The sequence below is a fragment of the Pocillopora damicornis genome, chromosome 8 (genome assembly GCF_964200805.1).
Source record: "Pocillopora damicornis chromosome 8, jaPocDami1.2, whole genome shotgun sequence".
Taxonomy (NCBI): Eukaryota; Metazoa; Cnidaria; class Anthozoa; order Scleractinia; family Pocilloporidae; genus Pocillopora; species Pocillopora damicornis.
Genome location: NC_142677.1, coordinates 22,076,676 through 22,104,391, shown reverse-complemented (window position 1 = coordinate 22,104,391; position 27,716 = coordinate 22,076,676). Strand labels below are relative to the sequence as shown.

General features: G+C 36.5%; 3 protein-coding genes and 2 pseudogenes across 5 annotated transcripts; 3 read left to right on the top strand and 2 right to left on the bottom strand.

The window, feature by feature from the left end:
* Window positions 1–179: 179 nt before the first annotated feature.
* LOC113678918 (uncharacterized) lies at window positions 180–9,663 on the top strand. Its single transcript, XM_027195835.2, has 9 exons — window positions 180–269; window positions 340–387; window positions 1,557–1,775; window positions 2,630–2,793; window positions 3,414–3,526; window positions 6,833–7,061; window positions 7,150–7,350; window positions 7,937–8,038; window positions 8,559–9,663. Exons 1-9 carry the CDS (start codon window positions 242–244, stop codon window positions 8,823–8,825), a joined length of 1,371 nt encoding a protein of 456 aa, XP_027051636.2. The 5' UTR covers window positions 180–241; the 3' UTR covers window positions 8,826–9,663.
* Window positions 3,841–5,117, bottom strand: LOC149041820 (uncharacterized; annotated as a pseudogene). The gene has a single exon (XR_016189249.1). The product of XR_016189249.1 is annotated as an uncharacterized LOC149041820 (transcript).
* Window positions 5,343–6,619, top strand: LOC149041819 (uncharacterized; annotated as a pseudogene). The gene has a single exon (XR_016189250.1). The product of XR_016189250.1 is annotated as an uncharacterized LOC149041819 (transcript).
* Window positions 9,664–10,762: 1,099 nt separating the features above from the next.
* On the top strand, window positions 10,763–20,397 carry LOC113678901 (kinetochore protein NDC80 homolog). Its single transcript, XM_027195818.2, has 20 exons — window positions 10,763–11,033; window positions 11,289–11,359; window positions 11,622–11,656; window positions 12,072–12,158; window positions 12,493–12,587; window positions 12,730–12,832; window positions 12,998–13,102; window positions 13,542–13,641; window positions 13,775–13,801; window positions 14,131–14,198; window positions 14,560–14,609; window positions 14,766–14,860; window positions 15,240–15,283; window positions 16,006–16,167; window positions 16,312–16,473; window positions 16,855–16,944; window positions 17,703–17,795; window positions 18,269–18,408; window positions 18,612–18,714; window positions 19,695–20,397. Exons 1-20 carry the CDS (start codon window positions 10,858–10,860, stop codon window positions 19,806–19,808), a joined length of 1,920 nt encoding a protein of 639 aa, XP_027051619.2. The 5' UTR covers window positions 10,763–10,857; the 3' UTR covers window positions 19,809–20,397.
* Window positions 20,181–27,676, bottom strand: LOC113678900 (peptidyl-prolyl cis-trans isomerase-like 4). Its single transcript, XM_089214828.1, has 14 exons — window positions 27,425–27,676; window positions 27,057–27,124; window positions 26,887–26,951; window positions 26,314–26,431; window positions 25,753–25,895; window positions 24,898–24,994; window positions 24,530–24,646; window positions 23,448–23,572; window positions 23,027–23,093; window positions 22,547–22,658; window positions 22,134–22,212; window positions 21,398–21,755; window positions 21,028–21,095; window positions 20,181–20,831 (listed from the first exon to the last, which is right to left on the bottom strand). The coding sequence occupies exons 1-14, from the start codon at window positions 27,492–27,494 to the stop codon at window positions 20,705–20,707; spliced, it is 1,614 nt and encodes a 537-aa protein (XP_089070954.1). The 5' UTR covers window positions 27,495–27,676; the 3' UTR covers window positions 20,181–20,704.
* Window positions 27,677–27,716: the final 40 nt, after the last annotated feature.

Below are 27,716 nucleotides of genomic sequence, written 5' to 3'. Positions count from 1 at the left end.
TTTAAAATGGAATTTGAAAAGGAACCATAAGCACAGACCTTCTGTGTCTTTTTTGTGTCTACTCTTGAATAAAACTTGGTTCTACGGAAGTCAAAACCGGAGACGCAAACGTGTGCGCCTTTGTTTCCAAATAGCAGATGACGTGAAAACAACACGATGTGAGTGCGTTTCTATAGTAACAGGAGATAGTGAGTACGCGCGTGAGTTCGCGAAATTCGCGATATGTAGTGCAGAGAACAACATGGGTTCAGCTGGTAGTTGTAGTAGAGGTGAGTTTCCTGGGTTCATAATTTCCTCATTTAAACCAGGGAAATGATCGTAGCTATTCTTTCATCACAGGTGAAGTCATTCAGAACGAAATACCCACGTTCAAGGTTGTTCTTGTCGGTAAGTTTTGCACATTCAATTCGATCTTTTGATGAGTGGTTGATACATGTAGCTCCCTAAGTGTTGTTCGATAGTTTTAAAGCGAAGGCTTGCAAACTTTATGCTTCTCTTCGCGAGAGATGTGGTCCCAGATACAAATAGATAAGGTCGTTTTAAAACCAATAACTTTTTCAGCAAATTTACTGAATATACAAGCTCACGACCAATGTTTATCGCAATACAATTATGCGAAGCTATTTACTCAAAATAAATTTCACATTATATTGAATTGTCTTGTTGATAAAGCAAGGATTACGTAAATGAGGAATGTTTTTCGATGATCAGATGGGGAAACGTTACTTTCCTTTAAGAGCTTGTGCTTTTTTGCACTGTTTATCGAGTTAAATGTTAGACAGGGCTTGCACGGAATTTTTCCAATTGGAAACGCAACCGTATTTGGAAGTCTGAAATTTCCGTTGACAAACATTAAAATTTTCTTTCATTCGACTTTTATTATCTATCAAGAGATGGAGACCTTTGTGGAAACTTTCGCTTTTTTTAAAAAAAACCCGAAACTGTTTATAGCAACGGACATCGAAGAGTCTCGGTATACCACACTGAACATGATCGATATTGAGTGGGAAGTGCTAAGTACTAACAGGAAAGTAATTAGTGCCAGGGAAGGTTTTATTTTTCCTACTACAAGGAAATTAGATCGTAGGGCTCTTTAAAGTGATGAAAATTTTACAGCAAATAATCCATGACAGTCTGTCAAAATGGCGCGAGACTACACCATTTTATATAAATTTGGAGATTATGGATTGAGATACGATATAGTGCAGCTTATTACCGGTAATAACTCTTACTCGGCTCTCTTAATTCGGATGCAAAGTTTCTTATTGAGTAGCGTTCCCCTCTTGACTCTGGATCGAAAGGTACTGGTGTATGACCCGTGAAATGTTTATCGAGTTTTTTCATCATGACAGTCAAATCAATTGTCTTGCGAATATTGCTTTCCTTCACCAAAGACTTTACTATATATAGCTGGGAGACTGTAGAATTTGGGTCAAACTCAAGCCAGAACTAGCATGTTTGAGCTGATTTCTTTGCAGTAAACACAATGTGGGTAGCATACCTCTCTGTCAAAGTAAAGTAAAATAAAAGTAAATTTTTTTTGTGATTGATTTAAGGTGACCCTGAAGTTGGAAAATCCAGTATATTTTTACGCTACACAAAAAACCAGTTTGACTACAGTTATCAGCCTAGTGTCTCTGTGAGTATTGGAAATATTGTCAAGCATGTCAACGTCCCATTTGAGACCATTGTGTCTGTGGCATTATGGGACCTTCCTGGGCGAGAGGAAATGGACTTGCGAAGAAGCTATTACAAGGATGTGGATGCTGCTATTGGTAAGAAGTACAACTCAGGGCCTAGTTATATGGTCTTGGGTAACCAACACAACCCTCCCATGAGTTTGAAAATTCAACCAACCATTTTTATAGGTAATAGCAAGATTTCCAGTGAAATTTGGTGTTAATAAGCACGAATATATTTTTTCAAAGACAATAAAATTGCAATTTGTAGTCTTAAAAAATTTACAATTGCTTATTACACCAAGTTGCAGGAGAATTAAATCATGTTATTACTTGTTAATACTTTACACGAAAAAAAGCATCACAGAAAGTCAAGACAGACGAAATTTTAAAAGCATGCGCAAGCTATTTTCAGCCAATCATAAGTGCATAATTTTTTCATGTACAATGTTAACATGAAAACGATGAACTTGTCTTGAGGGTTAAGGGGATTTAAGAGGGCAAGTTGTTTCACCTCAGCAGGTAGGATAACCTGTCAACTTTTCCTTAAATAAACACTTTGGCTTGCATGCCTGAGATGTGACAGCTCAAATTGTGTCCAATATTTAACCTGGCTAGCTGTTACAAGAGAGACCAATAAGGGAAAAGCTGTTACAATTCACAACTCCATGTAAAAATCTCCATGAAGTTGTCTTGCGGGGAGGGTTGTGGTATAATATAATTAGGGTAATTGCTATTGTTCCCTTGTTCCTTTGTCAGAGGTTACTATGCGATAGAGGATTTTGATTATTTACTTAAAAGAATCAGAATATTTCACAGTACATTTGAATTTCTCAGCAGATTAAATGGGTCAATCATCATGATGGTAAATTTCCTTATTTGTACTGCTCAGTTACATATGATATGCAGTCATTTTAAATTAAAATTTGTGAGTTCTCTCTTCCTTTTAGTTGTTGTTGACATGGATGACATTGACTCTGTGACTATGGCTGGAACCTGGAAACAAGACATTGTAAATAATGCCATATTTACAGCCAATAATGGAAATACAAAGGAAAACATTGCAGATTCTAAACTGATACCAATTCTACTTTTGGGGAACAAGATGGATAAGGTAAACTATTAGTAAGATTCATTGAATAAAGGGGGTGAGTCTCTAAAGAAACTGTGGTGCTGTGTCAGTAACAGAATATAAAAGATAATTTAGTATTATCAACTGAATTGATAATGTAAATCGGCCAATGTAAAGAATTTCAAAATTAAAGTTGCAAGTGAATAACAAAGGGTTAACACTTGAAATGTCAGCTTTGAAACTCTTTACAGTGGCCATTCTATGTTGTCAACTCACTTGATGATACTAAATTACCTTTAGATTCATTATTGAGTTTTGTGCAGACGTTTATTTATACTTTCAAAGAACTGGTAGTCATGTTCTTGTTATACTGGGGAGGTTCACAAAGATATCACCATTCTTAGTAAATATATTTGTAGTTCAAAATGTAATATTGTTTGAAGCCAGTTTGATTTTTCATTTTTGTTGTCTTGTATTCACTATTTTAGATCATAATCTAAAACACAGGGGAAAAAAATTTTAAACTCTCCTGAAAGGTTTTTAAATAAGGAAAACTTTAAATTGAAGCTGATGTTAACCAAGCCTCATTTTGCTTGAAGGAAAATGCGTAAACTTTTAAAAAATGTTCTCAAGTTTCAAATACTTGCAACTTAATTTTGCAGCTCAAATATCACAAGACTGAAGAGGAAAGAAATGATGATGATGATGAGATGTCTTACTTAGAAACAGTGCGAGTACTGGAGGGTGTGGCATTACAACATGGCTTTGTTGGAAGGTAACTGTTAGGCATTTAACTGCTCTTGAGACACCCGCCTTCCCCCCAGTCCTTGTGGATTTTTTTTTAATCCTGATCAATTCCTAATTCACTTTATATTTATTGTTAACATGAAATTGTCCTCAACCCCATGTTAGGAGTTTTTTTATTTTTGTTATTATTATTATTTAGAGGAGGATGTCAGACACTGCCATTACCGCATGGTACTAATACAGTAGTAATAGTAGTAGATCACTTTCATATTCACATCTTTGTCCACAGTTCAAATATATGACTTTCGTATATTCACAGTTATTTTTGCTCATTTATTATTGAAAAAACCAGGAAAGATTTATTACTCGACGTTTCGGGGTCATCGTGACTCCATTATCAAGAGACTAGTTTAAAAACATGCAAATAAGGAAAGGTACAAGAATAGCATAAATTAGAATGAACGGCTTAAACAAACACCTTTGCACGGATGGAATCCGTTTGCACGTTCAGTGCTGGCTTACGCATGCGAATATACAACATTTCATTAACAAGGCAATCAAATTTGCCGTTACATTTCGCGATGACGTTGAATTGCTCGATCAAGCGTTCAGGTATTTCACTATTGTGCTGGAGGTGGTAGTGTTTGTAGATAGAAGATGATTTCCTTTTGTGCCCTTCTACGCGATCGTGTAAGTGACCACGAGTATAGCCCACATACCCTGCATCACACAGGTTACATTTAAATTCATAAACGATACATTGTTGGTTAACAATAGGGGGCTTAATTTCGCGTTGCTTAAGCTGTTGATCGAGCTTAGGGCTAACGAACACTGGTTGGACAGTCACGCTTAACTTCGAGCTTAGACTGTTCAGTTGTTGTTTAACATGATTAGCTGACGATTGGTCCTTGAAGGGTAACACTAATCTCACAATCTCCGATGGTACGTCTGGTGATGGACAGGGCTCTGCAGATGAAATCCTTCTCTCAACGAACCGCTTGATTGTAGTTTCAACCAGTGGCTTTGGGTATTTCAAGTTATGAAAAACCCTTCTAAGGCGGTCACATTCCTCGGAGAAGAAAGACCAGTTAGAAGATAATCAATAAGCGCGATCCACCATGGTGTTAACTAGGCTGCGCTTGTACTTAATGTCAACATGACTCTGGAAATGCAGAAGGAGACCGGTGTTGGTTCTTTTGATGTAGACCTTGCTCTCAATCTTTGGTGCACGGTTAAGCAGTTCAGTTCCTAGAAAGGGAAGGGATCCTTCCCGTTCGACTTCCATGGTAAACCGGAGGGAGGGATGGGTAGAGTTAAGGGTGTCTAGAAACTGGCCAGCGGTCACCCTATCAGGCATTACGGTCAGGGTGTCATCGACGTACCTCCGGTAATAGCGCGGAAGTTGACCGTGTTGTTCGAGGTTTTCCTCAATCGAGCACATGAAGACGTTAGCCAGCAACGGTCCAAGGGGAGAACCCATAGCGACTCCATCTGTCTGCTCATATAAAGCACCGTCAAACTGGAAAAGCTGGTTTTTCGTAGCTGCTCGGAGGAGGTCGATTAGGTCCGCTTTAGAGATGTTCAAGCTGTGCGTCTCGTTGAACCAATCCTGGGCAAAGGCTTTTTCAGCTAAGATCTGTATTGTTTCCTCCAAGGGTACATTTGTAAACAATGAGGTGACGTCATAGGAAACTAAAATTTCGCCGTTCTTGATCTCGAAGCCTCGTACTTCATCAGCAAAGCGGAATGTGTCTGTCACTGTATATTGGTTGCACGACAGGGGTTTCAATTTGTCGTCAAGCCATTTCGCTAGCGAGTAATTGTAGGTGTTAGTAGCAGAGACGCACAGCTTGAACATCTCTAAAGCGGACCTAATCGACCTCCTCCGAGCAGCTACGAAAAACCAGCTTTTCCAGTTTGACGGTGCTTTATATGAGCAGACAGATGGAGTCGCTATGGGTTCTCCCCTTGGACCGTTGCTGGCTAACGTCTTCATGTGCTCGATTGAGGAAAACCTCGAACAACACGGTCAACTTCCGCGCTATTACCGGAGGTACGTCGATGACACCCTGACCGTAATGCCTGATAGGGTGACCGCTGGCCAGTTTCTAGACACCCTTAACTCTACCCATCCCTCCCTCCGGTTTACCATGGAAGTCGAACGGGAAGGATCCCTTCCCTTTCTAGGAACTGAACTGCTTAACCGTGCACCAAAGATTGAGAGCAAGGTCTACATCAAAAGAACCAACACCGGTCTCCTTCTGCATTTCCAGAGTCATGTTGACATTAAGTACAAGCGCAGCCTAGTTAACACCATGGTGGATCGCGCTTATTGATTATCTTCTAACTGGTCTTTCTTCTCCGAGGAATGTGACCGCCTTAGAAGGGTTTTTCATAACTTGAAATACCCAAAGCCACTGGTTGAAACTACAATCAAGCGGTTCGTTGAGAGAAGGATTTCATCTGCAGAGCCCTGTCCATCACCAGACGTACCATCGGAGATTGTGAGATTAGTGTTACCCTTCAAGGACCAATCGTCAGCTAATCATGTTAAACAACAACTGAACAGTCTAAGCTCGAAGTTAAGCGTGACTGTCCAACCAGTGTTCGTTAGCCCTAAGCTCGATCAACAGCTTAAGCAACGCGAAATTAAGCCCCCTATTGTTAACCAACAATGTATCGTTTATGAATTTAAATGTAACCTGTGTGATGCAGGGTATGTGGGCTATACTCGTGGTCACTTACACGATCGCGTAGAAGGGCACAAAAGGAAATCATCTTCTATCTACAAACACTACCACCTCCAGCACAATAGTGAAATACCTGAACGCTTGATCGAGCAATTCAACGTCATCGCGAAATGTAACGGCAAATTTGATTGCCTTGTTAATGAAATGTTGTATATTCGCATGCGTAAGCCAGCACTGAACGTGCAAACAGATTCCATCCGTGCAAAGGTGTTTGTTTAAGCCGTTCATTCTAATTTATGCTATTCTTGTACCTTTCCTTATTTGCATGTTTTTAAACTAGTCTCTTGATAATGGAGTCACGATGACCCCGAAACGTCGAGTAATAAATCTTTCCTGGTTTTTTCTATGCCTTTGCTTTAGCAAATCCCTGCTGATCAAGTCATTTATTATTGACAGCCGGGAAAAAAACGGGCCTTGACAAAAGCCTGCAAATTCACACTAAAAGCTGAAAAATTATTTTGAACCCTGTTCATGTAATATTAAATAAGACTTGATAATAAGGTGATGTATAATTTGTTGTCATTCTTTGTCTGTTAGCTCTGATTTAAGGGTTAATATTCTTAATTGTAGTGTTTGTTCTTCAGTGTTACAGTGTCAGCCAAAGAGAGTGATAACAGTGTACATGCTGCAATCCAGTCGCTAATACGACATCTGTTGCAACAGAAAATGAAGAAAAAGAAACTTGCTTCAAAGGGTGGGAAACTCAGCAAGAATGATCTGGAACTTGAAGAGAAAAACTATGTAACAATAAGTCCTTTGGAAATTTCAGAGAAAAAGGAGTTTATTCCACTTATTGTTACCAAAGTGCCTGAGGTAAATGAGTCGCTCTCCTCTTTCAGTCAATGGTTTAAAGTTCTCATTGGTCACTTTGCTAATATCTTATTTTATTTGTTTCATACAGTTTGATGTGTTCTTTGCTGAGTGTAATAACCCAATTGAGACTGTTCAGAACACGAGTACAGGACTACTTGATGCCATGAACAATTTTAAGAGAGCTTGTAGTAGGGCAGGTGTTACTAGCAGTGCAAAGGCAAGTCTTGAAGAGTGTATAGATGGACTGAAGCAGTTGATAAGGACAGATGATGATGAAGATGCATTGGAGGTTAGCTTGGATAGTTTGTGATATCTACTTCCAAATTCTTCTTTATTACAACTAGAGATTGAGATTAATAGCCTGAAGCATTTGGCATAAGACAACAATTGTGGTGAAGAGTCCTCATTAAGACATTTCTGATATGCAAAAGCATGCATAAATAGTGTGTCACTTTTACCATGGAGTTCCTTTTTCTTCCTCCCTAACATTGTCTGTTATAATAAAGTTCTTTGATTGAAAGGATTCTAAGCTTTGTGAAATGCAATGTCAATTTTCCTTGTCAAGGGTCGATAAACACTTATTAAAAAAAGTGATAAGCATTCTATGCACTGTGTCTTTGGTATGTTTTTGGAAGGTGTCACTTTCAAGGAGTTTGAATCAAGATTTTCCAATATTAAAAATTCATATATGGCATGGCTTGGCTGCATTGTGATGCAATAGTCATCTGATATATTGAAGATACAATTTTTGTTCAGTTCACCTCTGACCTTGCCACCCAATTTTTCTTCCAGTGAATATATTGCTGACAATTTCCAACATTATCAATGTCCATGTATCAGTCATCCTTGAAGTACTTTTTACTTTTCCTCTCCAGGCACATGAAGATGGAGGGTACATAAAGTTGTTAGTGAAAGAAGAAGTGAAAGAGCGTGTCAGTGGCCCAGTACAGAGAGTTTTGAACTCATTCCACTCAGAGGTAAGAACTTTTGTTCAGTATTTTATTATCAGCAAAATTTATTTAAATGCAATTAAAATAACTTTACTGATTTCTCAACAGAGGGCCCTTTAAGGCATCTATTTTCTCCTTACAATATCACCCCTGAATCCAACATTAAGGTCATGAGAATAAAGGAAATGATCACAACCAAAGAAGCTCTTGATTGTTAAACAGATTCTTCTTGTTAGGACCTTTGGAAATATATCAAGAACAGTATGGAGAATATGCAGATTGATGTTAGTGTGTAAAGGGTTAGTTAAGGAAGGGGGCTTAATATGGAGGGAGTAACAATGTTTAGAGGAAACTAAGTCATTTTGAACTTTTCAACAATTTTACAAATGGTCTGACATGATACTCAGTTCATTTTTATTTTGTACAGCTGCATGTTACCATTAGATAGTAATAAGGGATAGTGGTGTGACTTTCATTCAGAAAATGCCATTTCTTCTTCTTCCTCATAATCATTGACCTTAATATATTTTTCTTTGCTTTCTGGCAGGTTGGTGCTGCTTCAAAAAAAGTTTTAGTTCAGTGTCCTGGTGCTTTAAACAGCCTTCGTGAAAATGAAGATAAAATAAATGAACTAAAAGCTACAGCATTTGAGCGTGCTACAGCTCGAGGGATGACACAGAGGAGGGCTAAGGCAGCAGTCTGCAATATTGATGCTAACTGCACCAGAATAGGAGAAGCTGTGGCTACAGCAATGGAAACCATGACAGCTGTTGATAATGACTATAAAAAGATTAAGGCAGCTATGTTGTGGTAGCTAGGTACCTGCAGTATTTTTATTTGTGAGCATGTTTATGAGACAGTAACCCAGCAATGGCTAGCTATGGGACCACACCCACACTGGAATTAGATTATTCTAGAAGACTCCTTTATCTTCTACGAGCATACCTATCTGGAAGCTTGAGTTACAATGACACCCCTTTTGTAACAGGCACCTCACCTTCATAAACCAAACCCTTTCAGTGGGTCTCTACAACTTAATACTCCTTTGCATGAACACCTCTCTCAGGACACCTGTTCTGGCTAGGGCTTGATTTCCATTGCTCTGTCTCGGCTGGTCTTCAAGTAGAGGATAAATATTAGTTCGTTTTCCAAATTGGAAAGAGTTGATTACATAACTATTTAATAAAATAAATCTAATGTCTAGCAACCCCAGGTCACCCCAATGTCTTTCTATGATATTTAGTACAAAATTTTCAATTTTTAAAAAAAGTTGAGAATATATTTCGTGCAATTATTCAGGGCCATAGTAAATATTGTAAGGAACAAGGAGGGAGTTTTGAAAAGGCTTTATGCAAAAAGATCCTCTAGACCATGAAAAAAAAATGTTGAAAGCATTAGAGTTTTTATTTATCAGGAAGGGTTGTGGTGTTTTTTAGTCAAGTTCCTCATACCAAGGTATATATATATAGTATGGAATCTCTTTTGATATTCCATCAAACAAACAAAAACAAGGGGAAAAATATTTATACTATAGAAACATGAGTCCAGGAAAGGACTTTAACAATAATCTGTTCTTCCCAGTTTCTCCTAATTTATACCACTTGTTGTATTATTTCTCTTAACTTATTATTACATTATTATTTGTATACTCATTATTTCACAAAACTTGAATGATGCACCAAGTTGATCATTAACTTGCTCAAGATAACAGCAGATTGGCCATTTAACCCTTTACACCTTAACATCAGTTTGTATATTCTCAATACTGTTCTCCATGCACTTCCTTTAGTACTGACAATGAGAATTTGTTTAACAATCACAATATATATATATATATATATAATTTTATATATATATATATATATATATATATATATATACATACATGAATGTGGGAGTAGAGTCTACCTTGGCATAAAGTGCTTAATGCTGTGGTAGCAGAGCTAAGTATAGATAAGTTAAAGAATTAAAGAGGATGCATCGATTCTTTGTGACTCTGAGTTTCCTGAGTTTCGGGCAGAAAACTCAGAGTCACAGAGAATCGATGCATCCTCTTTAATTCTTTAACTTATGTATATGTATATATATATATATATATATTTTTTTTTACTATGCAATCATTTCCTTTTTCTCATGTCACCCTAATGCTTGATCCAGAGGTGAAACTGTAGGGAGAAAGTTAGATGGTAGTTACTGTTAGGGGTCTAAAGGTTTACTTTATGCTGATAATCAACTATGTGTTTCACTTTCCCCTTTGATGAAACAGGTCATTGTGCAAAGCAATTTTTTTTGCCAAAATCTGATTTAAATTGAATGTTGTGGTACGCATTATACATAACAGCCAAGTTTTTTCATCAGATAATTTATGTAGTTTACCTAACAGTTGTAAATACATTTTTCACACTTTTTAAGACACCTTAAAATCTTATTTTAAGTATAAAGTATTTATTTTTCTAGACCAGTGCTGGTTAGAGACTATTGTAAATAATTCATGCTGTTGTTAAAAGCATCATTTGATCAGCCAAATAAATTTTAGCTTATAATACAAATGATCTTCTTGTGGAATTAGGGAATCAATGGTCTCTAATTTAAATGGAATTAAAGCTTCTTCAAAGGCTAGGACTCAGCTTGTTGGGGAGCACGTATCCATTTACTATCCATTTACGTATCTTCTCACCATCAAAATCTTGGTAATGTTCATGAGGCGTACATGACATATCTAAGTTTAGGCCAGCGAGGAGGCTGGAACCTAATGTTTGAGCGCGGTTTTCAAAGTAAAACGTTTGGTTGTGGGATTGTTTAGTAGTACTCATCACATTTGATCTGTCTTGGATTTTATTCCTGCAATGAGGCGAACAACCCTAGGCCCTCTTAACATAGGAAATCAGAGCAGACCGGTCGCTCGGGAGAAGAAAACTTCTCTTGGATCGAGAGCTTTAATAGGAAATAGGACATCACTCGGTAGACCTTCGACTTCGGGGAGACCTTCGCTCGCTGGTGCAAGATCATCAGCGACTGGAAGGTAGGAAAACGTCGTAAACCCAAAAGGTTTCGCCCCGTCTTTTAACGTTATTATGATTCGGTGCTTTTGTATCAACTGCCTATTACATGTTTTGCGCGGAAATAATGTCTTAATTTGGTATAACTTTCTGTATTTTTTTCCTTCTAATGCAGTTGAATCTAAATAATGTCAACACTTCTACTGAAAGCTTAAATCAACTGAAGCTTGATCTTTTTATGCTTATTTTGTAGTTCTAATAGATCTTTAATCTTTCAGGAGACCATCTAGCCAATATGGGAGAGAAAACTGTGTTCAGATGAAAGATCCGCGGCCCCTCTCCGACAGAGGTGCATGAAGCCTTCTCTAATTTCATTTTTTTCTCTATCCTCTATCAGGCCCTTTTTCGTTATTTCTCTTCGGTTCACTCTAAGACTTACATTTTTCAGAGTCCATAAACTTTTTCTAGGTCTTCATGATCACAGTAAAACTGCATCAATTGCTGTTTATGGTTTTATATTTTGAAAGAACGACCTATACTTTTTATCAGAACAGCCAAATATTTAAACTAGGTTCAAAGCTTGAAACCTACTTTTTGCATTTTCATCCCAGGATACCAGCAAAAAATGATTAGATATCTTATGGAGGTATGTGCAGTATTATATTTTTAATTTGCAAAGTATATAGGGTTGAACCGGATGGCTAATTAATTTTCCTGGAATCACTCTTCACATCAAAAACCTGAGCCAGTCCACACGTTTGCGATTTGCCGTGATCTCAGCTCATCTCTTGCAAAATGATATAAATTCAGATGCTTTCTCAGAAATTATCATGACTTAAAAAAATAATCTCTAAACCTGTTCAACTAATGTGTTCATCCCCCTAAAGACCCTTGCAAGACTGTCAACACAAAAGGATATTTTTTTCTGTTAAATTCACCCATTGTTATTTACAACATTTGTGAGCCTGTAATCGATTGTAACTACATTAAGTTTTATGTCAGTAGTTATATTTTCACTAGTCTTGCAGAGTTAATGAATAATGCTACCATTATTAACTTAGTTCCTGACAGAGTTTCATTATCCACATCAAATTTCCATGAGAATTCTGAGTGCTCCTTCTACAAAAGAGTTCTGCAACATTTTCCAGGTAATGTAAACACTGTAGTTTACAAAAAAGCTAGACACTTAAAGCTTGCACCTACCACAGTGATTTCATGTATTTTTGGCCTGTTCTTCCTTATGGTAATTGTCAGAAACTTAGTATTTTTTATAAGTCCTCACAAACCTATTCCTCAACTGCATGTATCAACAATTCTCTGTTAATTAGAAAAAAAGTACAAATTGACACTCCCAAGAGTATGTTATGCTATCTGTGTTTACATTATTTTGTTGTTTTCAACAAGAGAAATTTGAATGTAACCTAGAGAGATTATAGGAGTCCTTAATTTTTTTACTCTAAATGTGAGGTCTATTTTGCACAGTTTCTTTACAAGTACATAAAGGCAGACACTCAAAAAAACACTTCACTGGAATCCAAACCAGCAGAGGAGATCCCAAGGATTTTCAAGATGTTAGGGTATGTTGGGAAAGCTAAGATTAAGGAAGAATTTTCTTTGTTTCCTAGTCAGGGTTCTTATTACACAATCAGTGAAAATGATTGTATCAATTATTTATATATATTCCAAATTTACCTCCATAATTTTTTTTTTGTTCCTCAGTTATCCATTTACAATTTCAAAGAGTAACCTGCACTCTGTTGGAAGTCCTCATGCTTGGCCCATGGTACTCGGTGCACTATGCTGGCTTATTGAGCTTATCAAGGTTAATTATTGTTAAATTATACTGAATTTGATGCATTTTGCTATAGTTAATGATTGCCGGAAAATTACAGCTGTCACAATGTTATGACCAATAACAGCTTGTGGCTTTACATACAGAGAGACAAATGATTTGATTTTTTTTTGTACTTGTAATTAAATATAACAGCATGCCATGAGTGTTGGTCAGGATATTGAAGGCCATGTTCTGTTCCCTGAGGACAATTACAGGGCTGGTGAAGAATACCAAGATGGGCCACAACCTGAAGACAAGGTAAGTCATGAATAAAGCCACCGTTAGTTAGACTGGGTGACATATGTAGTCTGAGAGTCATCCTGAAAAGAACTGTGGTGCATGGTTTGAACCCAGGAGTAAAAGTGTATGATATAGTCAGATCATCTGAGTGCAAGTAGTCCTGAAAAGGCTGCTGTCACTGATATCATTAGTGACTGAATACTTAATGACCTCATGGCTGCTAGGATTTTTTTTCTTTTCTTGGGAGAATGGTGCTCTTTCTTTCTTCTTCAGGCCTTTTTTTTCTTTTTCCCTTTTATCAGGGACTTTCTTCTACTTTTGATTTTCTCACGAGCAAAGATTTTTCTATAAGTCAGACAAAAGGCTAACTCTTGAAAAGTCAGCCTTTAAACTCTTTACGATGGACAATTTACATTTTTAAGTCAGTTGATAACACTAAATTACCCCATAATTTCAGTACTTTTTTAGGTATTTGGAGAAAAGTTATGCTGCTTTCATGATGGGGACAGAACTTGATGAACTGGGAGAATTTGACAATGAGTTTATTGATAGCATACGTAAGTGTAATGTTTGGGTGTGAAAATTTTCACAATACAGAAATGTTCCTAATTTGAAGTTTCTCAATCACCAGTCTTGAGAATTATAGAGTTGACTTAACTTAACTTTTGGTCACATTTACTTTGTTTTCAGGATCAAGAAATGCTGTTCTGCTTGAAGGTAAACAGATTTTCTTAGATTCAAAAATTTAGTACAAAGGTTCATGAAAATCTACTAAACACCAATAATTCAGCAAGTTAGCAACCACACTGCAGCTTGTATTGACAACAACCTTCAGACTAACTGTAGCCAGCTGTGAGAAGTATTGATCTCATTTGTTATTTTAAAACATGTAAACTTGTAGCAGTGGTCAGTGAATATATTATTTTATTTAACTTGGTTCACTGTTTGGTAAACAGGGATGAGATTACGAATAATCATCAGCATGAAAAATAAGTTTTCACATTTTAGAAGAGTAAGATAAACCTTTTACATTCATTTGCTTTCAGGAAATGAAGACCTGATGAGAGATAACCTAATGCTGGAGGAAGAATTGAATGCCCTGAAAAATGATTCTGTGAGCACTTACCAGAAAAATTGTGTCATCTCATGTTATTAGTTGATATGGATATTTATCTTTTCCAAAATGAGAAATCTGTACTGAATTAACAGAATTGTTGAGTTAAATCACAGCAAGAGTTTTTCAGATGAGAGAATTTCTTGAGCTGGGAAGCAGATTGAAGTCAACGAGGAATAAAAAATCAGTTTTTAAAAGAGACATTTCTTTGTACAAAACAAGGGAAAGTGAACAAGATTGTTTTTTCCTTTCCTTTCAAATGTCCTCTGAGCTTTGCTATTGACTTTTTGAATTTTAAAATATCAGTGAAAGGAAACATGTATTGAATGTACTAATAGTTGTTTGTTTTCTTGCTTTGTAGTCACGTCTCCAAACGTTAGCTGAAAGAAAGATAACATTAACTTCTGACAAGTAAGATTTGCACTGAATTAAGTATAAATTTAACATGTACCTTCATTAATACTTGTTCTCTGGATCATGTGTTGTAAATAGGTTAAATGTATTACAACCTCCTGGTCATCTGTAATCATTACTGACTGTCAACAATTTCCTCTGCTTATCCCACAGGGAAAAGTTTCAGAACTACCTAGGAGACTTGGAGAAGAGTACAAAACAGTTGGAGGAAAAGAATGAGCAGCTTGTCGAGGAACTAAGAGGACTAAGTAATATATAGTACCTCTTAATAACTGAGTTTGAGGTTCATACTCAAGGTTACAGACAGGGTTAACTTTCACTTGAATTTATGACCCAACTCAAAGCATGCATGTCCACACAGGAAACATAAGGTACCGTAACTCAAAGTACAGACCTCAAATTCAGTTTGTAAGAGGGTAGAAGGAAATTTTTTCATATCTCTGAGTTCAATAAGGAGAAGATTTAATTTCAAACAAACCTTTGAATGTAGCAGTCTGTACTGTGAAATACAGCCTGCTAAATTGACCAATCAGGTACAAGTATTTATTTCCTTGTAGTTATAGTATTTGAATCCTTTTAACTTTCTATTAGGTTACAAATGAATATTATTTTTTGTTTTATCTGCAGAAGTGGAACAAGATGCCATCACCCAAGAAAATGCACGGCTTCAGGTAAATAAAGGTTACAAGGCTTTGTTGTTGTCGATGTGTGGTGTTTCTTGAATGTAACTCTGAGCTTGTGAAGTGCAAACATTGTTTCTTAACACCCACCTAAGAGAAAACACACTAACCACTTCCTTGTAAGCTCAATAGAGACAGTATCATACTGCAGTGTGAAAGGGCAAAGTTTCAAGTGTCTTACAGGCCCTATACACCTGAGATTTTATGCGGGTCTTTAAAAACCATGAAGCATTTTCTGACCTAATGCTTGGGTATTGTTGAGTCTTCTTAGATGTGGATGATGCACTAAAGACCAAATTTTCCAGAGAGAAGGAGGTTCTTTTATCACCATAGGAGAAATCCCATTACATACATGTGCTGTGCTCCAATAATACCTTTTTCTGTGTGCCACAGAGTTTAGCCTTCTCCCTTCCTTGCTAATTAACCCTTTAGATTCTGAGAGTGACCAGCATCTAATTTCTCCATAATAATTTCTCCATTCATAAAATCATGAGCATAAAGGAAATTATTATTACATGTAATTTGAGAAGCTTTGATTGTTAAATAAACTCTCCTTGTCAGTACCAAGGAATTATACAGAGAAGGGTATGGAAAATACATGGCTATTGAAAATGTGGTGTAAAGAATTAAACTTATTAATTCAAACCTTAATTTTAAACAAAGTATGCATATCTTTTCATTCATTTTCTAATCATTACTTGTTTGTATCGCAGCAAACTCTGAACAACCAGGAGCTGAGTTCTGCAGATGTTGAAAGAATGAAGCATGAGAAAAAAGAACTACAGAAGGCCATTGAACAACAAGAAAGGGAAAGAGATTATTTTAACCAGCAGATCTGGGAAAAAGAGATGCAATTTGCAAAAAAACATGAAGAGGTTAGCTAGCAACAGGGCATTCAATTTGGAATCTGTCGCTGACTGTAATACTGTCTTACCATGAGGAGTTTGTTTTGTCACTAGTGTAAAAGATAAAACAGAAAGCCTGAATCTTTTTTCACCAACTTTTGGCATCCATTTTAGACTGAGAAGCATGTGCGAGAATATAATGAAATGGCAAGGAACTTGAAATTGATTCCACCCTCAGCAGAAAATGCAAATGGTATTGACTTTGAGATGCACTTCAATCCACACTCACAAAGACCTGATCAGAGAGCTCACATGGACTTTAAGGGAACCATAAAGGTATGTCTAATGACATAATACAGTGTGACTGTGACCTATTTGCTGAATTTCCTGAAATGGCACATTTTGCCAGAAGTTATCTCGGATTCATCAACAGGGGGTAACTACTGAGTTAGGGAACTTTTTTGTCTGGGGAGTGCATTAGTGTAACAGCACAAGAGTTGGCTGTTGGGAAAATGGAAATAAAGAGCTCCATTTTTTGTGACTGCTGTCTCTCATGCTGAGACACTGTTTTGCTCCGCCCCCCAAAAAATAAAAATGTATTACATACATAAGTGTGTCATTGGTACCACCTCCATGTCTCATTTACATGATGGAAAACATTCAGCTGAGTTCTAAATGTGAAACAACAATTTCATTACATGTCGTATTATTCAACAGCCTGCCCTTCTTCATCTCAAACAACAAATCAGTGAGAAGAGTCGTACCACTCAGTCTCAGGTCATCACTGAAGAGGAAGCATTTGATCAGGTAGAAATTTATGACTGGTTACATAGGAAAACTAAATTGAAGGTGTGAACTTGAGTTAAGTGATGGGGGGGGGGGGGGACTAAAAAAGTTTTACAGTCTGTCTCTTCATTATGGTCAAGATGATGGATTTTAAGGTATCCAGGGCCCCTCTGGGTACCAGCCTTACAGCTGATGGGCCACCATGGTAACATAGAGTTTACCTTACCTTACCATAAATGAATGTGTTTAAAAATCATTGGTCTAACCATTTAGAGTGTTTATCAATTGATAGCTCGACACCTCATTTGAAATTAACTCTGAATAAACAATAGTCCTTCAAACCAAACAGGCTTGTATTCTGCAATTTTTCCTTGCTGCACTTTTAGTACATTTAACCATAATGTGCTCTTGAATTATAAATGTACTTGGTGCACCCTAAAAATGCGGAGTTTTCGTCAACACTGGAGACACTGAAAACAATCAGTCATTACTTTTGTCCAAGGCCAGGTTGCTCAAAGCTAGGTTAAGATGAACCAGGGCAAGTGTGAGATCTGATTTCAGATCTAAAAGCATTAATGAATATAAAATGTATAATTCTTTTTGTCTACAATTTTTTGATTGGATGTTGTGAAAAGAATGGAGAAAGTCATCCCTAAAGGTTTTTGGACAAAGGAATAAAGAAACCCAGATTAAAATTTAACCTTGGGTTAGTGCTAATCGGCCTTTAAACAACTAGGCCCAAGTGTTCACAACCCTAATTAGATGCTGTGTTATTTAAGATAAGTGAGATGGTGGCAGACAAACAAGAAGAGGTGACAGCTCTGGAGAGCAAACTGCAAGTACTGGACAAGGAGTTAGATTGGAAAAAGGAGGTATTGCAGCAACTGTGAAGTTAACTGATTTGAACAAGAATAACATCCTGAATTTGAGAAAACTGCATTACACTTGAAAGTTGTTGGGTAGTACTATAGAATGAAATGTTGTAAGAAGCAAAAATTTAGAAAGAGAGCTTCTCTTTTGGTAACAGAATATAAATGTTTGGTCTAACAGTAGGTGCTAAAATTGAAATTAACCATCATGTTTATTTTAAGAGAAGATCCAATTACTGAGCACAAGTAGAGAGCCTTGAGAAGCATAGTAGAGAGCATAGCTGGACAGGCATTGCCCCCCCCCCCCCCCCAAAAATTTCAAGGCAAATTATAATAAATTTTCCTTAGCAACATGCCTTAAGACCATGTTCAAACTAACACCATCAGCATCTACTTGTCAAGGATGCTACCCCTTTCAGACTTTGATTGTTATTCATTTTTTGGTCATTTATGATGGTTTTGCCTAATTTGCATAGATCATGGCAAAAGAGTACCAGAAAACCACTGGAGCTTCACAGGGTTTGGAGGAAAGTGTCCAACAGATGAGAGAGAAGGTGTTAGAATCTGAGGAGGCAGTGGAAGACAAAGAAAGCACCCTGAAGGAAATAAAACTCAGGTTACAACATAGCAAAATAGCATCTGTACCATCAAACAAATGAACATGAAACAGATACTGCATTGAGGTTGATAGACCTTTACCAGATCGATATTCACAGATGATGATGACAATGATGTCTAACTTGTAAAATTTACTGCTAGTAGTGTCAAGCATGCTTTGACAAAAAAATGTTTGATCTCTATTAACTGTTTATCACCCAGAGTGGAGCAAAGTGTTGTTGAGCGACAGAAGGAGAAAGAAGAATATTCAGATTTTATACTGAAGGCAAGTCATATGATCATGGAACACAAGACTCTTATTCAGGTAAGGTTGTTATATAGTTTTACCCATCTACTTTCATTACTAAATTGCAGGTTGGGCAAATGAGGGGAGCTGAAAGTGACAATGTCCTTCCCTATGACAAGTTCTCAACTTGTAGTTCATGCAGACTGTTATTTTCCAATGCTTTAGTGAAACAACATAAGTAGAGAATTTTTTTCCACACATTCTTCTGGGCCTTTTTAATTTGCCTTGTCATGCACCTCAGGCAAGTGGTTTTTTGGGTTGTTTTTGGAGTTTTGTCCATTAGTGACCTAAAACCTACTCAAAAAGATTTCAAGTTATATGGTGTTATCACATATATCTCCTCTTATGTCTAGAAATGCATGCAGTAATGAAATGACAAATTTGATGAACTTCCGTCAAACCGAGTGAATGTTTATGGATTTGACAATTTTGGTGAATTTAAGTCAAATTTGTCAAAGTGAAAACAGAAGGACAGGATTGACAATTTTAACGAATTTTAGTAAAATTTGTCAAAGTGAAATCAGGTCAGTGTATTTGACAAGTTTGTTAAATTTTCACCAATTTTGTTACTGCATACATTTCTGGACATACCTTGGTGCAATGGTTGGTCTATGTACAAGCCTTGCTGATCTCAAGCTTTGTATGATGTGACTGTGTGGAGTTTTGTTGAGTTTTCTGGAAAGGTCTGTGCAGCAGAGCTACCAGTATGGTGTGTGGAAGTTCACTTTAAAGGGAGAATGAATCACTTTGACTAGTTCGTTGCAAGTTAATAAGTTTGGAGCCATTTGTCAAAGCTCATCCTTGATGCATCAGCCTCCCCAGGCCAATTTGTACTGATAAGTCAGAGTATTTTGCTTAGCAGAGTGAATTGACAACAAAATTGTAACCTTATTCATTACATAACCAGTTGACTGTTTACAAACAGCAAACAAGTGTGCTGAGTTTTTTTTGCTGTTATCAGCCTCTTATTGTTAAATTGTTGTAATTTTTAATTACAGAATCGAACACATGAGCTTCTGAAGCAAGCAGAAGAAATTTATGAGCAAACAAAACAGCTTGAGATTCCTAAAACATCCATACATATTCCACAGGAAAATGGGGAAGAAAATTAAAATACTAGCAGAGCAAGAGTTTTTTTTCTGGTACTGTAATTTGAGTTTCTAGTAATTCATGTCTGAGGCATTGTATTATAGAAACTTTTTAGTTAACAGCACATTTTCCTAAAATTTATAAATAAGTGAACAATTAACTCAGAGTACTTTTAGTTGCTAGGGAAAACAAAGTATAAATGCTTTTCTGAGTCCCCCCTCCAGGTATTACTCGCCTTTTCCAAGACAAAGCTGTAAAGTGGAATTTTAAACTGCCCTGATCTTCTTGCACAAGGAGGTGTAAATGGTTGTCTGATTTGAATTGTTATTTATTGGAACAGAGAAGTGTTTTGGGGTAAAATGCAATATTTGAGAGTTTGTAATTGTTCATGCAAGTTTGTAAGGAAAGTTTTTTTAATCCATGTAAACTAGATATTGTCTTGCCAGTACATATCATCCTCTCATTTAACACAGTCTTTTATATTTATAGTGCAGTTCTAAATGTGACTAAGTATCAGACATCAAATTGAGAATTTATGATGAACAGTGTATGTTACCTACTAAAGGAATAAAAACCCTCTTTGTGAGTTGCACTTTTGTGTAATTCTGTTAATCTTGGTGATCTTTCTTTTTTACTTAAATGCTTATTCTAACTCATTCATTTTTTTTGTCCAAAACATTAGTGAAGAGCAATTGCATAGTTGAGGGACAAAATTGAGCTACTGGGAAACAAAGAGGGGGGTTCATCTTTCCCTCTACTTTGTGAACTCCTAAAACAGGCTCATGTTTAATGGTGATGGTAGAGCTCCATTCTCATTGACACTGCTCTGAGTCAGATCACTTGTAGATTTTTCCTCCCTCACAGGTTTGACATTGAGTCCTTAACTCAACTACCACTGGTTGAGAATAATACCACTGGTTTAATATCTGTGGCTTGAATGATGTTTATACTCATGTGAAGAATGTCTGCTCTTGTGGCCTTCAGAATGTTTATGTTTTTCTTGATAGTGCTTTGAATTCCTGTCTTTGTGTCTTGGAGAATGATCCCTATCAAAAAATTAATCAACCAAGGAAAGTTTACATCTGTAGCTAGGGCTACCATCTTTTGTAATAAAAGTGTTGCTGCCATGGATTGATGGCCAGCAAAAATCACTAAAACAAAGTCACAGCTGATTACTAGTAAAAAGGGAAAAAAACTTAAATAATTTAATCAAGTAGATTGTAAAAAAGTAACAATAGATACCTGTCTCTTCTGTTTTTGTGATCTCTTGACTTTTCTTCAAGTTGTGCCGCATGTTTCTCCTCAGAATGCTGATAAAATAAGGACACATCTGCGCTTTGCATCAATATGATGATTACAAATAACCTCTCTCCATCATTTCTGCTATTTTAATTACATGTACAACCTTCTTGATTGACTTACTAAAATGAGTTGAAATGTGGGTAAAAACTTGCAGCAGGGGTCAAAGGTGGGAGAGTATTTACCCCCTCATGTTCTGGCTGGGATTACAAGGAGAGAGGGTGACAAAAAAAGAGGTTTCAAGACTGCAGCAGCTTGTTGTTAACATTATGGCATCCTTTTGATCTCTTAAAAATTGTTACACTTCTCTCACCTTATGACTTCTTGAGAATTCATCTCCATGTTTCTTTTTCTTTTTAATTCTCTCCATGTTATCATCACTGTTGCTGGGGCTCCTTCTTCTTTCCTGTTTATCTCTCTTCCTTCTGTCCCTTGGACCATCATCACTGCTGTAACTTTGTTTCCTTTCTGGCCTTCTGTCCCTTTCCTTTCCGCCATGTTTTCTCTCTTGTTTGTTATCTTCGTTGTCATTATCACTGTGCCTTGATGTTCTTTCTTTTTCGATTCTGGACTTGGAAAAATCTTTATCCTTGTTGCTTCTTTCTTTTTGTCCTTTCTGTTTACTCCCAGATTTTCTATCACTGTGGTCGTCATCAAATACTAAATCATAGCTTCAATCAAGGAGTCAAGGAAAAATAAACTTCCCAGAAAAAGCACCCACCCTTTTGGCCATAATTTCAAACAGGCACCCCCAACCCCCCAAATTAACCCCCCGCCTTTCCTTCTACCCCACTCTCTTATAAATAGTAGGGATAAAAACGAAACCTGTTTCTGTTGCCACTTTTTTCACATAACTTTTTAGGCTTCAACTACAGCAGAATCAGAGCAGGAGAATAATAAGCACCCTCCTCCCAATAAGCGCACTCTCTCCCCCCTTTTAGAGGGAGGAGAAAGTGCACTCTCTCCCCCCCCAGGCACTTTTTCAAGGAAATACAGTATATTTAAAAACAAATTTAAACCTAATTTGTAAGCAGAGCTGATAAGGATACTTTGAAGACTGCTTTTGTCCCTTGATGGCAAATTTAGGTTTGTCCTTTTCACTTTTGTCTGGGAAGACTGGTTTAGCACCTGTGTTGAAGAGGAAAGAAAGAAAGGCAAAGCTGTAGACAAATGATGTTTCACTTGCTTGATATTGTTTATCACACATTTCTTATAATTTTAGCTCGAAGAATTTTATGCCAAATCATACAAATATAACCTTTGGTTGATATTGCTTTAGCTTTCTTCTTTTTTCCTTTATGCTTAAAAATGCATAGATTAAATGTGAGGAGAAATTAATTTTTGGTCATTCTTGGAAGTTAAAGAGTTGAACAGTAAAATACACTCAGGATTGCATAGTTGCATTTTCACACTCTAGTATTGCCATTTCACTAAAAGGTGGATGATTTAATGAAAAAATTACCTTGCTTTTGCATCTGGACTTTAGCCACTGATTGTGAAAAATCAACATGGATTCGCCGATCATCAATAAGCACATTATCCATTTTAAAGTAAGCTCGTTCACAGTCTTCTACCTAAAGAAAATAAAAATGTTCTCAGGTTGTTCATTAATCTCGTACATCATTATCACTGCTTACCATAATTTAATACCTAGAAGTGATTGGCAAATGACATCTTTTTGCAGTTTCATAAAATTATTCAGAAAGCAGGAATTAAGAGCAGACAAATTTTCCACCTTAGGGATGCCTCAGCTGATAAAAAAAGTAATCAAAATTCTTCAAAGTATGAGAAGTTTGTAATAAGATTGAAGAATTATTGATCATGTCTTGGCAGATGTAAGGGTCAAAATTTCTAAACAATAACCTTAAGTAAGCCAATGCACTGTAACTCATCAAATTCTTGATCACCATGGAAGAATCATCCAAAGGTAACAAGCACTTACATTCTCAAACTCAATGAATGCATATTGTAAAGATTCTCCAGTCTTCTGATCACGTATGACTTCACAACTGAAATAAAACAAACAAAGTAAAGACTCCAGTATACTTGCAAAAGAACACTACCACTCCTGGCAAACATAGCTCCAGCTGATTTAGAACAGTCTGATTAATTCCTAAACTTCTATTACTGACCAAAACAGAATTTCTCCTTATAAGATCAATACAAAATCTAGCAGACAAGTGATGAGAATAAAGAAAAATATCAATTAAAGGATTATTAGTTGATCCAATACCAAGATCTCCAGACTAACATCATAATAATTATATGGCAGACAGTATGGAGAACCACTCAATCATGAGATCTTTGGAGTGAAAGGGTTAAATCATAGCAGTCTACTCAAGGAACTCCACAGCAAACCATACCTTTTAATTGGACCAAATCTTGAGAAAATGATCTCCAGGTCTTGATCCTGAGTAACAGGATTTAATTTGCAAACAAACAAAACATTTTCTGGGGGTGCCATGTCTGCATCTGGAAGATCACCAACCTGACAAAAAATTTAAACTACAATAACCATAATTTTATAGAACATGGTAACAGGCTTAATCTGAGGTAAGCCAGAGCCATAGAGGTAAGCCAGAGGTTTGTAAATATCAAAGGAAATTTAGCTTAACCCATTACACCCTAACATCAGTATGTATATTCTCCAACCTGCTCTCCATACATATCCTAAGGTGCTGACAAGGAGAATTTGTTTAACAATCAAGAGTTGGTGGTCATTTCCTTTATTCTCATGACCTTAATGTTTGATTCAGGGGTGATATTGTAAGGAGAAATTAGATGCTAGTCATTCTTTGCGATAAAGGGTTAAATTACAAGCTTGTAATATAAATAATCCAATAGCATACAGTTTGAAAGTGAGACAAATATTTGTGACAAAGAATGCAAGCCTAAATTAAATTTAAACACAGTATGCCTTGTAGTTCTCTCAGATGTGCACAACAAACAGATCAGTTAAACAGTAACTAAATGATATTTAAGCATGCACAATGAGACTTGCCCTTTAGAAAATAGATCAGACTGATAAGTGATAGTTTGTTGTAGCATTAATACATGATCACAGTTATTTTTTCCTGTGAGCACACCTGATAGCTACATCAATTTTGGTTGTCCTTTTTACCAAAGCAGTGATCATGCAATTTTCACTGATGGTTTAATGAATCATGAACAACCACAACCAAAACAATAAAGTTCAAAGACCAAAGGCAAGGATATTAATAACTTTTTCCACATGCCGATGGTGTGTTAGGAGGCTACACCAGAAAAGGGTCACAAGGCAACACCCAAACACAAGAGCCTGCCAGCTGCCAGAACAGACTGTGATAAGAGGTCCTATGGGCAACAGTTGATTATCAGTAATTGGCTTTCATTGAAATCATCACTTGAGGACTGATTCCTGTGAGCAGTTCATAAAACGTAAAAGGCTCTTTACTGGTAAAATTACCATTTCAAGAATTTGTGTCCCAGCTTTAAGCTCTCGTTCCTCTATCATCTCATCAATTTCCTCCATGGTTTTACCTTTGGTGTCATCAATTTCTTCATCAGCTCCAATACGGCCACTCTGAAAATAAACAACTTTCAGTCTACACAGGTATCAATGCAAAGCAATCTGTTCCAAACCATTTTTGTTCTACTGAAAATCATGTTCTTACTCAAAATAATGTCATTCTCCAATTTCACCATCTAAATTAAGTGTAGTTGTAGATTCTTTAAATATGATATAATGATAGTTTTAAGATAAGATATTATTTAGCTTGCACAGACTACATAAACAAGTAAATGAGCCAAAAAAAAGTCAAAGTTTTCACTTACGTCAAGCTGTTCTTTGGTTGGTTCTGGTGATCGATCTGGTACAACTAAGCCAGCTGGATCATCATATGGATCATCAATGATAACTGTGTGGTTTATTCTGTGTTATTAAAAACTGAATCACTGGATAATACAATTCAAGAGTTTTTATTGGCTTAGCCAACATGGGTTATGAGCCATTATACCAAGTGGGTGCATGAAGACAAGTTAAACTGAAATTTAGTGTTTTTGTACATTGTAACATCCTGTTTGTTCTCACAAAATACAGTTGAGTAGATTTATCCATATTTTGGGCATTTTTAATAAAACAATTATTCCACTCACACTTGTTGGATATGAGATGATTACAGCCAACTGAGCGATGGGCCTCAATTTGGCTGTCTATGATGTCATATCCAACATGAAAAGAGAATGCATTATTTTGTTAAGTATACAACTCACAGGCTTTTTTTTTCAGAATAAAAGTGCAGAACAGAGATCATAAAGAAAATATTTAAACCAGCAACTGAGTGAGTTGAAAGCAGTCCCTGAGAGGAAAAAGACACAGAAGATCCCATAAAAATTCCTTAATTAAAAAGACCCTGATCAAATTCATTGTTCATTCATTTATCAAGTTCATTTTGAATTCTTATTTGAAAGGAATGTATTTGCCAATTTGTGCATCACTTTATATAAATTATTGTCAAAATTTAACAATCATCATCAGATGATAAAAGCATTACTGGTACTTAAATTTAGAAAATATCTCTCTGGTTGCAACTACGCATGACTTCTTTGGACTATGAGTAGTACAGATGATATTTTTTGATGGAGAAAAAAAATAAAACCAATATAAAACTGACATGATTGAATACATGCCTGATGTCTTGGTATGGCCTGTGTTCATCATCACAAATTGCTTCATTCAGTTTGTCCAAGACTTCAAATCCTTCAACAACTTCAGCAAATACAGTATGAACACCATCTAGATAGTCCAAATCATCTCCAAGGGTGATGAAAAACTGTTGGAAAATAAATAAGTTCAGATCTGAGCATGCAAGTTGGATGATATAGTGGTATCTCTCTTTTAAGACATCTTGTCCCAGAGGACACTTTTTCTGGTCCTGGGTGTGCAATTAAAATTATATTAGTAGGAAAGAAAATTATTTCTCATTACCAGCAAACTATCAACTGAAGATAACCTGATCAAATTTCAGATGATCACCTATAATAAATAGACTATCAAATATCCCTTCAAAGTGGTGCAAATATACTCCTTGTTGCTGCATGCAACAGCATGTGAAAATATGTGACAGCAGGAACAGTTCGCTTGGCCTTTATTGTCCATTGTGTGTCACTTTTCACATTCAACTGTGAAACTCCCCTATCTAACACCACTCATGATGGCCAATCAGATGCCCCTAGAGCACTTCAACTTACTTGAGAACCATGTAAGTTGTCTCCATTGTTTGCCATAGAGACAGTCCCTCTTGATTTATGTTTGAGGCGAGGTTTAGTTTCTGCTTCAAAGAATTTGGCTTGATCTCCATACAAGGACCTAGAGAACATGAGATAAGCAATTATTAGGAAAAAAAGTAGCACAATTGTGAGAGTTTATTTACCCTATTTTGAAACAGCAGTTGCCATATGGTTTCCCACATTCATTGACCTAATAGAGACAATTGGATTTGACTCAATATTCTTGAGATTGTCTTCAAATGTAATATCATCATGATTTTTTTTTAATTTACAGAACTGGAACATTCACAGTGAAGGGCAATACATTATTGTTTGTTTCATCGACTTCAATGTCAGTAATGGGCATCAGCATCATGCAACCATTGACACAAGCTGCACCCCCCCTCTATGTTCTCAAGCAGCAGAACATTTCCTTGTAAAATTAGAAGATGAAAATTTTCCATGGCCTTCAAATATACACTATAAACCTAAGAGTTTTATGCAAAAAAAAACCTATGTCCCTCATTCTTGCAAATTTAAAAAGTTTGCATGTACCTGAACACAGATTCCCCTCCATTGCCACGACCTGTAGGGTCTCCAGTCTGAGCAAGAAAGTTTTGCTACATGTAAGAAAAAAAAAAGTTAAATGAGCCACTCAAACATACACAGACAGTTTGACTTTTTCTTTGTCTATCGTGCGTGTTAGAGATGAATTATCCCCTTACCTGGATAGAATGAAACAAGCAGTAGTTGTAATACTTTATCTTGCACAACTTCAAAAAGTTGAGACATGCTGAAGAAAGAAGGTAACAATGCCCGTGTCATAATCGAGTTTTAGGTATGAGTGTCTTTAAGATACGCTTAAGAACCAACGCTAGCTCAATTGTGCTATGACTTCCTACAAACTTTGTAATCAATTTAGAGAATCTTCGATTAAATAAACCTTGCTAATCAACAACTTCCTTTTTACATTACGAACAACTTCAATCTGCAGAACATAAAACGGTCATTTCCAGTAGAGTATTTAAGTAACAATCAAGAAACAGCACTTTTTACACATTCATGCCGCCTTGCAGAATAAATTTCAACTAACCTCGAGGTCTTTCGGACGTAAAAAGATCGATTATAATATCTCCTATTGTTGTCTCAAGAATAACCGACATTTCTCAACATGAAGACCTTCAAAAACCCCTCAAATAACTATCACGACTAAAAAGGCTTATAGTTTCTAATTTGGGGCTCAGAAAGCCAATAATCGCCCTAAACTTTAGGGCAAAATGCTCAGACAGCTACGTTGAAAAACCGTCACTGAAGCCGCCATCTTGGTTTTTGTGTTGATTCACAAAAAGCTGGGTACTATGTCAACGAACATGCGGCTTACATAG